The sequence below is a fragment of the Centroberyx affinis genome, unplaced genomic scaffold (genome assembly GCF_046629955.1).
Source record: "Centroberyx affinis isolate AG114_WGS23_722 - 3 ecotype Tasmania unplaced genomic scaffold, CSIRO-AGI_Caff_v1 ptg004895l_1, whole genome shotgun sequence".
In the NCBI taxonomy this organism is placed as follows: Eukaryota; Metazoa; Chordata; class Actinopteri; order Beryciformes; family Berycidae; genus Centroberyx; species Centroberyx affinis.
In genome coordinates, this window is record NW_027282400.1 from 32646 (window position 1) to 44591 (window position 11946).

General features: G+C 44.7%; 1 protein-coding gene across 1 annotated transcript in view; it reads right to left on the reverse strand.

Annotated features, from left to right (window-relative positions):
• LOC139666243 (non-muscle caldesmon-like) overlaps positions 1–10943 on the reverse strand; it is a 36086-nt gene extending 25143 nt beyond the window's left edge. The window contains exons 1-9 of the mRNA XM_071545379.1: positions 10921–10943; positions 9095–9190; positions 6748–6973; positions 5482–5676; positions 4789–4898; positions 4279–4513; positions 3018–3306; positions 2647–2771; positions 1461–1484 (exon numbers count right to left, since the gene is read on the reverse strand). Coding sequence (XP_071401480.1) covers positions 1461–1484; positions 2647–2771; positions 3018–3306; positions 4279–4513; positions 4789–4898; positions 5482–5676; positions 6748–6973; positions 9095–9190; positions 10921–10943 — 1323 coding nt within the window. The remainder of the gene's footprint in view (positions 1–1460; positions 1485–2646; positions 2772–3017; positions 3307–4278; positions 4514–4788; positions 4899–5481; positions 5677–6747; positions 6974–9094; positions 9191–10920) is intronic.
• Positions 10944–11946: the final 1003 nt, after the last annotated feature.

An 11946-nucleotide genomic window follows, 5' to 3' on the forward strand; every position in this document is an offset into this window, starting at 1 on the left:
TGAGTAGAAGTCAGTGGAGGTTAGTAGAAGTCAGTAGAGTCAGTAGACGTCAGTAGAAGTCAGTGGAGGTCAGTAGAAGTCAGTAGACGTCAGTAGAGGTCAGTAGAAGTCAGTAGAGTCAGTAGAAGTCAGCGGAGGTCAGTAGAGACAGTAGAAGTCAGTAGAGGTCAGTAGAAGTCAGTAGACATCAGTAGAGGTCAGTAGAAGTCAGTAGACGTCAGTTGAGTCAGTAGAAGTCAGTGGAGGTCAGTAGAGACAGTAGAAGTCAGTAGAAGTCAGTAGACATCAGTAGGGGTCAGTAGAAGTCAGTAGAAGTCAATAGAGGGGGTGGCTGTGGCTCAGGAGGTAGAGCGGGTCGTCCACTAATCAGAAGGTCGGTGGTTCGATTCAGTAGAGTCAGTAGAGTCAGTAGAAGGTAGTAGAGTCAGGAGAAGTCAGTAGAAGTCAGTGGAGGTCAGTAGAAGTCAGTGGAGTCAGTAGAAATCAGTGGAGGTCAGTAGATGTCAGTAGAGTCAGTAGAAGTCAGTGGAGGTCAGTAGAAGTCAGTAGAAGTCAGTGGAAGTCAGTAAAAGCCAGTAGAAGAAGCCTACAGGAAACAAATATTCATTATTTCACAAGACAAGGGAATTCATCATGAAGATTAAAAACATGAGAATAAATGTATCTGCTGGAAATATATTTTGTCAGAACCGTTAAATCATGGTGTCCCGACCCGCAGGTTGAGAAACACTGTGCCACATGATGCCAACACAGGAGAGAAGCAAAGCGTCTTCATACTCTTAAAGGCAGAAAAGTGAAAGTTAAGGCAGAGGATAATTTGCAGTAGGAGGTGAAAGGGAGCAAAGTGTTGTGTAATTTGGCGGTGGGACGTCCCGGTGGTGAGAAGCTGTCCTGTAACAGAGAGGCCAGAGGGGGCAGAGAGGTTTGTCCTTTACCAGGCTCCTGTCCTGTTTTTATATGATATACTGTAATATAATGCATGTGTTTTCATGACACTGAAACTCCTGCTGGATAACAGCACTGAAACCTAACATGTATTTATGACTGCATGTACAGTATGTTACTACGTTTTAAACATTCTATTTTAAAGGGTAAGCTTGTTGATTGTGTTCCTCTATAGAACTCCTGTCTTCCTCCTGTAGCTGTTGGACCCACAGACAGTATTGTCTCCAGTCAGCTGTCAGTTGAAGCAGCAACGGCTTTTCTGGAATATTCTGACAAACAGTTTGGACTCATTGTTCCAGCAAGAGGCAGCGGAGCTTCAACTGACAGCTGACTAGAGACAATACTGTCTGTGGGTCCAACAGCTACAGGAGGAAGAGAGGAGTTATGTAGAGGAACTAAATGAACTAACTGGTCCTTTAAAGTGGAACGTGAATGTGAAAGCAGAGCTTCATGCAGCAGCACAGGCAGCCTCCACCTCCCACAGTTCAGACGGAGAACAGCAGCACGGGACTTACTGGGTAAAACTGAATGAGGAGTTTCTAGTGGATCGGCAAGAAAGAGACAAGACTTTTCAACATGGTTGACATGATATAATACTAACTGCCAGCATGGCATCAGACTGATGTTAAAGGTGCTATGTAGCATTTGACCATCAATAAATCAGTATAATTACCGTAAACAAACCAGACCATTGCTGAGGAGACTGGCAGCTGCATTTTACACACTGGGGTAAAATCTGCTGGATTGCTTTACGGCACAAAGCAGCGCAAACGGAGCAAGTGGCAACTTCCTCTTTGTGACGAGAAGCAACAGAAAAACCCCCAACATCTCTTCAGTCTGATGTTCAACACATTCCAGGAGTTATTTAGTGATGAAGTGTTGTACTTTACTTTTCCCTCAACCTGCCTCATCTGGTTTTACTGCACTTCTACTGATTTCCTGCATTTCCCAGAATGCCTTTCAATAACCCCCAGAGGGACGTGAACTTGCCTGAGCGACACATAAAACCCACAGGGGTTTTATGTGTAGGTGGAGAGAGAGAGAGAGAGAGAGAGAGAGAGAGAGAGAGATGGCAGAGCTATCTCAGAGTTTTTCCAGCCTAGTGAGAGTCTCCCCTTACTCAAACCCCATCCTATCTCTCCACTGCAGTGTATTCTGGTCTCTCTCCTGCTCCTGCAGTGCATAATGATCCAGGGAATCCAGGAGAAGAGGAATTTTGATTCTATGACTCACGGTTCAGAAGTTATGGACCAAAACGTGAAGTGGGCTGTTACAGCGCCACCATCAGGTAGATTGGTGTCATTTGCCTGAGTAGTGGGTGAGATTTCCAACCTATGTGGAAAGTTTGGCTGCTGTGGGGCTTATGGTTTCTGAGGTCCAGACACTTTTAGGGCACGAGAAGAAAAATAATAATAATCGGAACAAAAACAATAGGGTTCCCAGCACTACGTGCTTGGACCCCTAATAAAGAAAAATAAACAAACTACTAAATAGAGCCAGGAATGCAAATTGTTACCACTAACAATATCACTGGTGTGAGGTCCAGTTGTCTCAGTTGTTTACAGTAATTACACCAAGGTACCAACATGAATGTGATGATGATATATTGATGTTTACAAATTAAACATGCTTGCTTGCATCTATCATAAGATATCACAAAAAATATTTTGGGACTTGTGATGGAGATTATTGGTTCATCACCTTAAACGTCGGGCTCATGGGACCGAAGCAGCTCAGCGGCTCCTCGCCTTCAGGGCTGCAGAGAGAGAGAGAGGAGCTCCTGCTTTGGTTTGTCTCCTCCTCGCTCCTCAGGTTTTCCTCCTCACTCCTCCTCCGGTTCTCCTCCTCACTCCTCCTCCGGTTCTCCTCCTCGCTCCTCCTCCGTTTCTCCTCCTCACTCCTCCGGTTCTCCTCCTCGCTCCTCCGGTTCTCCTCCTCGCTCCTCCGGTTCTCCTCTTCACTCCTCCTCCAGTTCTCCTCCTTGCTCCTCTGGTTCTCCTCCTCACTCCTCCGGTTCTCCTCCTCGCTCCTCCTCCGTTTCTCCTCCTCGCTCCTCCGGTTCTCCTCCTCACTCCTCCTCCGGTTCTCCTCCTTGCTCCTCCGGTTCTCCTCCTTGCTCCTCTGGTTCTCCTCCTCACTCCACCTCTGGTTCTCCTCCTCACTCCTCCAGTTCTCCTCCACGCTTCTCCTCAGGTTCTCCTCCTCACTCCTCCTCCGGTTCTCGTCCTTGCTCCTCCGGTTCTCCTCCTCACTCCTCCTCCGGTTCTCGTCCTTGCTCCTCCGGTTCTCCTCCTCACTCCTCCTCCGGTTCTCGTCCTTGCTCCTCCGGTTCTCCTCCTCACTCCTCCTCCGGTTCTCCTCCTGGCATCAATTAACACAAGCAGTCTACTATCTGATCCATTTCCCGTGGACAGAGGCAGCTGTCAGGGACGCCCGCTGTCACCTTTTTTATTTCATTAGCTATTGAACCCTCAGCAGTCCGTTCAAATGAAAAGTCCCACATCATGTAAAGCAGGACTCCCCTCTCCTCTGTGGTGATAAAGGAGTTGGATGGTCTATCTAAATATGGTGAAAGTATCAAAACTAAATCCACACAATCCATCCTGGACTTCCGTAACTTTGTGGCGTCACAAACGTTCGCTCATTATCATTTTTGTAAGAAATAATAGACTAACAAAGTGTTTTTTTCAAAGCGGTTGAGCGGTTGTCATTGTTTATTACCGGAGAGTTTTCCCTACCTCTACCGCGTCTCACGTTTCACTCTTGAAACGGTTAGCCAATCAGAGCAGAGGGTCGTTAACAAAAAAAATCGAAGGCAGCTCTCTCTGCTGGAAATATCAGAAACTGTCTGCCTTCATCAGGATGCAGACCTCTGCTTTCTACATCCTCCAAACCAAAGCAGAGTTAATTTCCTTATTACCTTTAGATTTGAAGTCATATTCTACAGTTTAGATATTTTCCAGTGAGCAAAAGCAACAATAAACTGGCAGATTTCAGTTTACAATTACAATTATAATTTCACATTTGGCAGACGCTTTTATCCAAAGCGACGTACACATGAGATTTCAATACAACACAAGCAAGGATCTAGTCAGGAGAGAACAACGAGAGTAAGAGCCATAAAGCTAAGATCTGGTCCAACAGGACAGAGGAGCCATGAGGCAGAGAGACAGATAAATAATTTGTTTTTTTTTTTTGTTTGTTTTTTTTTTGTTTGACATGACCTTCTCTTCCATACACTGAGGAAAATAAACAGCACAAACTAGGGGTTAATTCCTATTAAATTACTATAAATTATTATTACTAGCAGTAGTAGTAGTATGAAAACCTCACCTCCTCGGGCAGCTGGCTGTGCTCTTCCTCCTCTTCCTCCTTCTCCTCCTCCTCCTCCTCCCTGTGTCTCTCCTCCCTCCTCAGGTGGAAGTCTCCCTCCTCCTCCTCCTGCTCCTCTTCCTCCCTGGGGTCCTTCCTCCTCTGCTGGGTCTCCTCCGGCCTCCTCTGCAGCAAGGCCTCCTCTTCCTCTGCCTCCTCCTCCTCCTCCCTCTGCTCAGCCTGACTGGCCACTCCACTGGGGAGGAGATAATGGAACTTGTCAGTAAACTGGTAGACTAACTGGTTAGTGAGCTTATAACACAATAAACCACAGTAAAAAAAAAAAAAAAAAAAAACGATAAAAAAACAACATAGCTACAGTGATAAAAATTATTTAAAAAATAGAGGAAGAAGAGAAACAAATGACTCATTTGTGCAGGGGAGATTAAAAAATAACCCAAGAGTCCTATAAGAACATCTCACCTAAAAAAACAGAAGAAGAAAGAAACAAATAATAAAAGTATAAAGTACCGTGGCCTCATGGTCCCTGCCACCAGGTAGGACGTCCTGTCAGCTGGCTGGCTGTTGGCGAGGAAGACCGTCGAGCTGTATGACATCACTTCCTTCTTCCTGTCGCACATCTGGAGTGAACCGACAGGGAAGCAGGTAGCATGTTACTCCACAGCCTCGGTCCTGCGCTTCAGCCTGTGGAAATGTACTGAAGGTGTACTGCAGTAAAGTGCTGACAAAGGAGTAACAAGCAAAGTCCAAACACAATTTACACACTTTCTACGTGTATTAACATTACATTACACACATATACAACTCTGGAAAAAATTAAGAGACCAATGCAAAATTATCAGTTTCTCTGGTTTTACTATTTATAGGTATGTGTTTGAGTAAAATTAACATTTTTGTTTTATTCTATAAACTACTGACAACATTTCTCCCAAATTCCAAATAAAAATATTGTCATTTAGAGCATTTATTTGCAGAAAATGACAACTGGTCAAAATGACAAAAAAGATGCAGTGTTTTCAGACCTCGAATAACGCAAAGAAAACAAGTTCATATTCATTTTAAACAACACAATACTAATGTTTTAACTTAGGAAGAGTTCAGAAATCAATATTTGGTGGAATAACCCTGATTTTCAATCACAGCTTTCATGCGTCTTGGCAGCTCTCCTCCAGTCTGTCACATTGCTGTTGAGTGACTTTATGCCTCCTGGTACAAAAATTCAAGCAGCTCGGCTTTGTTTGATGGCTTGTGACCATCCATCTTCCTCTTGATCACATTCCAGAGGTTTTCAATGGGGTTCGGGTCTGGAGATTGGGCTGGCCATGACAGGGTCCTGATCTGGTGGTCCTCCATCCACACCTTGGTTGACCTGGCTGTGTGGCATGGAGCATGGTCCTGCTGGAAAAACCGATCCTCAGAGTTGGGGAACATTGTCAGAGCAGAAGGAAGCAAGTTTTCTTCCAGGACGGCCTTGTCCGTGTCTTGAGTCCTGCGTCCTTCACAAAGACAAATCTGCCTGATTCCAGCCTTGCTGAAGCTCCCCAGATCATCACTGATCCTCCACCAAATTTCACAGTGGATGGAGACACTGTGGCTCGTAGGTCTCTCCAGGTCTCCGTCTAACCGTTAGAAGACCAGGTGTTCGGCAAAGCTGAAAATTGGACTCATCAGAGAAGATGACCTGACTCCAGTCCTCTACGGTCCAGTCCTTCTGGTCTTTTGCAAACCTCAGCCTGGCTCTTCTTTGCTTCTGAACTCTTCCTAAGTTAAAACATTAGTATTGAGTTGTTTAAAATGAATATGAACTTGTTTTCTTTGCAATATTCGAGGTCTGAAAACACTGCATCCTTTTTTAGTTTGTAGAATAAAACAAAAATGTTAATTTTACAAATTTTACTCAAACACATACCTATAAATAGAAAAACCAGAGAAACTGATAATTTTGCAGTGGTCTCTTAATTTTTTCCAGAGCTGTATATGCATCTAAGTACAGAATACAACAGAATTGTTTGTGCTTGGATTGTCTTGTCACATCCTTGTAATCAGGGAGATTTGTGTAACAGATCAGTCGTCCCTGCTGGTTTCAGGCTGATTTTTCGGTTCTGCATCCAAGTGCTGCTGTTGCTCTGCTGCAGCTGTCTCCAGCAGTGCGAGCATCTCTAGTTCTGGTCATAGATCACTGAAACACTAGATGTCAGTGTGGAGCTTTGTTCACTCAGAAGTCACCACAGAAGACGTCGCAGTGAAACTCATGTTGTGGATATTTCAGTTTATAATGCTAGATGATCTGAGGAGACACCGAGCAGCCAATCACAGCTCTTCTGGTCTTGTGACGCTCTGCGCTCAGTTATATGAACTATAGTTATAGTTATATAGTACAGAGACACTTCAACACAGAACTATGAACCAGCCTTCAGTCCAGTTAAACTATCTACTGTAGCAGCAGTATTGATCGGTCGGGCGGTGGACCTTCTCTGGGAGTCTTCCTGAAGCCTCCTGGGACCGGCTGCTCTCCTCCTCCTTCTCCTCTTCAGGATCAGGTTTCCATCTGGGTGTAGCAGGTCGGTTCTCCCGGACCCTGCGGCTCTCCTGAACCTCCTGTTCTCTGCGGTTCTCCAGTTTGTGGCTCCAGTCGCTGAAGCCTTCGTCTTCCTCCAGAACCAACCGGCCGCTGGGTTTCAGCTCCTCCTCCCACCTGAGAACGGAGCGGAGAACAGTTTCCGGAAGATCACACTGATCAATAATGTTTGTATTTGTCACTTGACCAGAACATTGACAGTTCAAATCCCGGACCAGCTGGGAGAATCTGGGCAGGGAAAGAAAACAAGAATCACTCCTCTCCTTCAACAACCACCAACAAGAGGCCTTTGAGCAAGGCACTGAACCCCAGCCGCTCCAGTAGAGCCGGACTGGGGGTTATAGACTGGTTATACTGGGCAGCTCCCAGTGTGAATGTGTAACTGTGTGAAGCAGAGTGGAGGCATCAGTCCAGTTTCCCCAGAGTCCAGATTTTACTATAAAAATATTAAAGCTGCTCTGTTCTGCAGAGACTAACCCTAACCCTGTCCAGGATAACATAAAGTACAAAAAATCAAACAAAAAATATATTAATCAACTATGTAGACTGATGTGACGCTGTACAGAGGTGGAAAACAGAATGGATATATCTGTTTTGGTTCCTGCCTGGTTCAGAGGAAAAGCCCATTAAACGGCTTAAAATCCACTTGCCAGTGTAATCATACAGATAATCAACAAAACTCTCCAATCAATAGCATACAGTCAAAATTATTAAGATATTGTTTCATGCATTTAATTGAATGTTTATGTTTGGGTTTGTTTGGTATGTTTTGTGTGTATATTTTGTCAACCACCTGTTGTATGGCACTGCAGTGTGGTGAGACACACACACACTGGTGAAGTGTGTGTGTGTGTGTGTGTGTGTGTGTGTGTGTGTTGGGGGGGCGGGTTCAGCCAGACAGCAGCTGGCAGACGGACCGTTGGGCTTCAGGCTCCATGGAAACAGAGACGGTTCCCATAGAAACACATCAAACAGAAAGGCCCTGCTTCCTGTCAGCAGGTCAGCTGATCAGACTGAACATCAGCATCAGGTCGCCGCTAACAGACTGACAGAAAACCTCAAGTCATTTTTAATTACACAAATACATTTTACTTGGCAGTCAGGTGGAAAGTGAACTGATGAACAGAGAAGGTGACTGATCAGCAGCCTCAGTCTGGTGAGGAGGATGTTCTGCTGACTGACTGACTGACTGACTGACTGACTGACTGACTGACTGACTGACTGACTGACTGCTGACTGACTGACTGACTGACTGACTGACTGACTGACTGACTGACTGACTGCTGACTGACTGACTGACTGACTGACTGACTGACTGACTGACTGACTGACTGACTGACTGACTGACTGACTGACTGACTGACTGCTGACTGACTGACTGACTGGCTGCTGATGAAGCAGAAAGTTCCTCAGCAGCATCAGCAGCATCATCACTGGTCTGTGTGAACAGATTATCTCTCCCAATTAGACACCAAGTGTTTTCCGTCTCATCAGCAGCAGGTAGAGCAGACTCCAGCCTGAACACATTAGACACACATGAAGATGCAAAATTAACTACTGAGGCCAAAACCTCCTGTGGAGAAAATGTATTGACTTTATATTTTATCAGAAGTTGGTTGTGGTCCGTTGACTTCATGGAGTTGGAGGTTTGGAGTCTTTCTGGAGCCGGACTCTTGCGGACGTTAGAGGAGCTGCTGCTGCTATTGGCTTCAAAATTCACCTGAGGGTTTGGATGCTTCTGGTACTTCTGGACTCTTTAGAAATCTAATCGAAAGCCTTTTGTTTCCGGGGAAGACAAAACATTTTGGCATCTAAAGCCAACGCCCAAACATCACCTGTCTGGACATGGACTCCCTGGGTCCTTGAGGGGGTTCCAGGGGGTCCCCAGCAAATTGATGAATTGTTAAACTTCAGCATTATTTCATTTACAAGAAGTTAACCCAATTAGAGAATGTAGAAGAATGACTGTTTTGATCATAGTTTGACCGTTATCTCTCTACCTGCAATACAGATAGTCATGGAATTCTGGACAAAGTCATATCTGACAATACAAATATTCTCAGATTTGGGTCCAAAAGACAAAATCTCATCAGATGGGGGTCTGTGGCCCTGATGTGGACTAAATTAGGGTCCCTGATATGAGAAAGGTTGAGAATCACTGTTCTAATACATGTGAAGCCTGTTAGAGGAGTGAAGTGTCTCCCAGCCGGTGTTGGCGTCCTGCTGTGTGTGACTCACAGAGTGTGGGGCGGGGGGGGCGCTGCTCCTCTGGCTCTCCTCCGTCTCTCTCGCTCCGCCTCCTCAGCGTCCTCCAGGCTGCGCTGAGCCGTCAGCCTGCAAGAGACCGGCTGTCAGCAACCTGCTGCACCACACACACCAACACCAGGGCTTCAGTGGTAACACTTTACAATAAGGGCACATTAATTAAGGGTTAGTTAAGGCTTAATAAGCCTTAACTAACCCTTAATTAACAGTTAAATAATGTGTCTGGTAATCATTTACTAATGGTGTTTGTGTTAACTAAGGTATTCATTTATACATTATTTAATAGTCATCTTTATAAATTATTAAATAATGTATAAATTAATACCTTAGTTAACATGAACACCATTAGTAAATTACACATTGGTTAACTGTTAATTAAGGGTTAGTTAATGCTTAATAAGCATTAACTAACCCTTAATTAATGTACCCTTATTGTAAAGTGTTACTGGATCATTTAAGTTCCAGGAGGAGCCTCAGGGTTCCTATCCTGTCCTAAAAGGTTCCTTGGAGAACCCCATATGTGAGCGGTTTGTGGAGCACCACTAGGGTTCATGAAGACTTCATGAAGGAGTTCCAGCGAGGTCGACCACCAATATAAACAAACAAAATACTTCACTGCTTCCAGAGTATCATGTGTATGTTCCAGTATCATGTGTTCAGTTCTCCAGACGTGTTCTCCATCTGGAGAACCCGACCGCCTGAAAGCCCTGTTACTTTTTACAGTGGAGACATGTACAGTGTTGATAGAGAAGACAGGACACAGGCTTCCAGGGTGAGAGATGAAGTCCAGTCCTGGTGAAGTGTGATGGTGGCTGGTATCAACATACAGACACACAACACACTGTTGATCTGATCAGTTTTCAGTGAGTTTTTGTCTTTTATCGTCCAACAAGATCTGCTAGAGCTCCAGCTGCTCTGCTCATTCACTTCACATTTAGAGAGAGAGAGAGAGAGCGAGAGAGAGAGAGATGGAGGTGTAGAGAGAGAGAGATGGAGGTGTAGAGAGAGAGAGATGGAGGTGTAGAGAGAGAGAGAGATGGAAGTATAGAGGCAGAGCAGCAGGATGGATGAAGCTCCTCAGTCTCTCTGTCACTTCATCAGTTTCTCTCCTGGCTGCTGAAACAGAAAAGTGTCCAGTGAGTTTTGAGACAGAAAGTCTCTTCATGGAACAGAACAGAAAGCTTGTTAGTTCTCTGATGCGGAGCTGCCTGCCTTTCTGTCAGGGTCGGCCTTCATTAAAAATATAAAATATAGAAAGCAATTAAGTTTCCTAAACTGCATGACTGAGAAAGACGATCCTGTTACTGAGACTCCGGCTGACTGGATGAGTGTCAGGAAAATGTCTAAAATACAAAAAGCCAGTGTGAAATCATATTGATTAAAGATAACTTAAGATCAGATCAGATAAGTTAGGTTAAGTTAAGTTAAGTTAAGTTAAGTTAAGTTAAGTTAAGTTAAGTTAAGTTAAGTTAAGTTAAGTTAAGTTAAGTTAAGTTAAGTTAAGTTAAGTTAAGTTAAGTTAAGTTAAGATCAGATCAGATCAGATAAGATGCACTTTATTGATCCCCTTGGGGAAATTGAGGTTCCACAGCAGCAGACGGACAATACCAAAGAAGTAAAGTATGTATACAGGTAATATAGAATAACAGAACATAGAACATAGAATAACAGTAATGAACATAATATACATCAGTAGAGACAATGGAGATAGTGCAAATAATGCAAATAATGCAAATAATAAAGCTGTTAATTACAGTTGAGATGAACGGCTCTGACTGACTGACCCCAGCTCTGCTCACACTGCAGCTGCAGCGGCGGCCATGTTGGCGTGGATCAGTCTGAATCTGGTGTAAATCACTCCGGTCTGTTTCCTGGCTTCACCATGTCTGACTCACCGGAGCAGAGCAGAGAGAGCGGCGGCCATTTTGGGGAAATGGGTCACATGGGGATGAGGGGCGGATCCGTCTGGATCTCAGTCCAGAACAAGGGGAAGGAGGTTTTGGTCAGTCTGGTAGATGTTTACATTCTCCTGAGTACAGTGAGATACAGTCTGCTGACCAGTGAACACAGGCTTCTACTGGTTTCTACTGAGCACTTCTACTGCAGCAGGGCAGACAGAACGGACCAGGAATCAAACCCACAACCTGGCTGTGACACTGAGAGCCTCCATGCTGCTTCCACTCCATATCAACAAGAAATAAATGTTACTATACTTACTGTACTGTACTATACTGCTCCAACAATACTTCTGACAGGACTGCAGGGAAATGTAGCAGTACTTTCCTCAGTTTTACTCTCTGCTCTACTCTACTCTACTCTACTCTACTCTACTCTACTCTACTCTACTCTACTCTACTCTACTCTACTCTGCTCTACCTGCTCAGCTCCTGCTGTGTGGCCCAGTCTCTGGTCTTCCAGCAGTCTAGATGACGTTGTGAAGCAGAAATGAGGCGGCTGGGTTTCATCCTGAGTTATGGAGGAAATCTCATGCACATCACTTTTTCCATCATTTACACACTGAAGCAATGGAGGCCTGGGGAATGGCAGTGTGTGTGTGTGTGTGTGTGTGTGTGTGTGTGTGTGTGTGGGAGCAGGAGGGGGTGCAGGGTTCAGCTGGATGATGTCATGGCCATTAAGGAAGTTGCAGCTATAAAAGAAACCACTGAACTCAGAGCTCAGTGTCATTTTGAGTGAAGTCACACAAAGACACGAGGAAACAGAAACCCACCGAACACAGTGCAGACAACAACAAACAACAACAAATAACAACACTCAACAGCACGAAACAACAACAAACAACAACACTAAACAACAATACTAAGCAA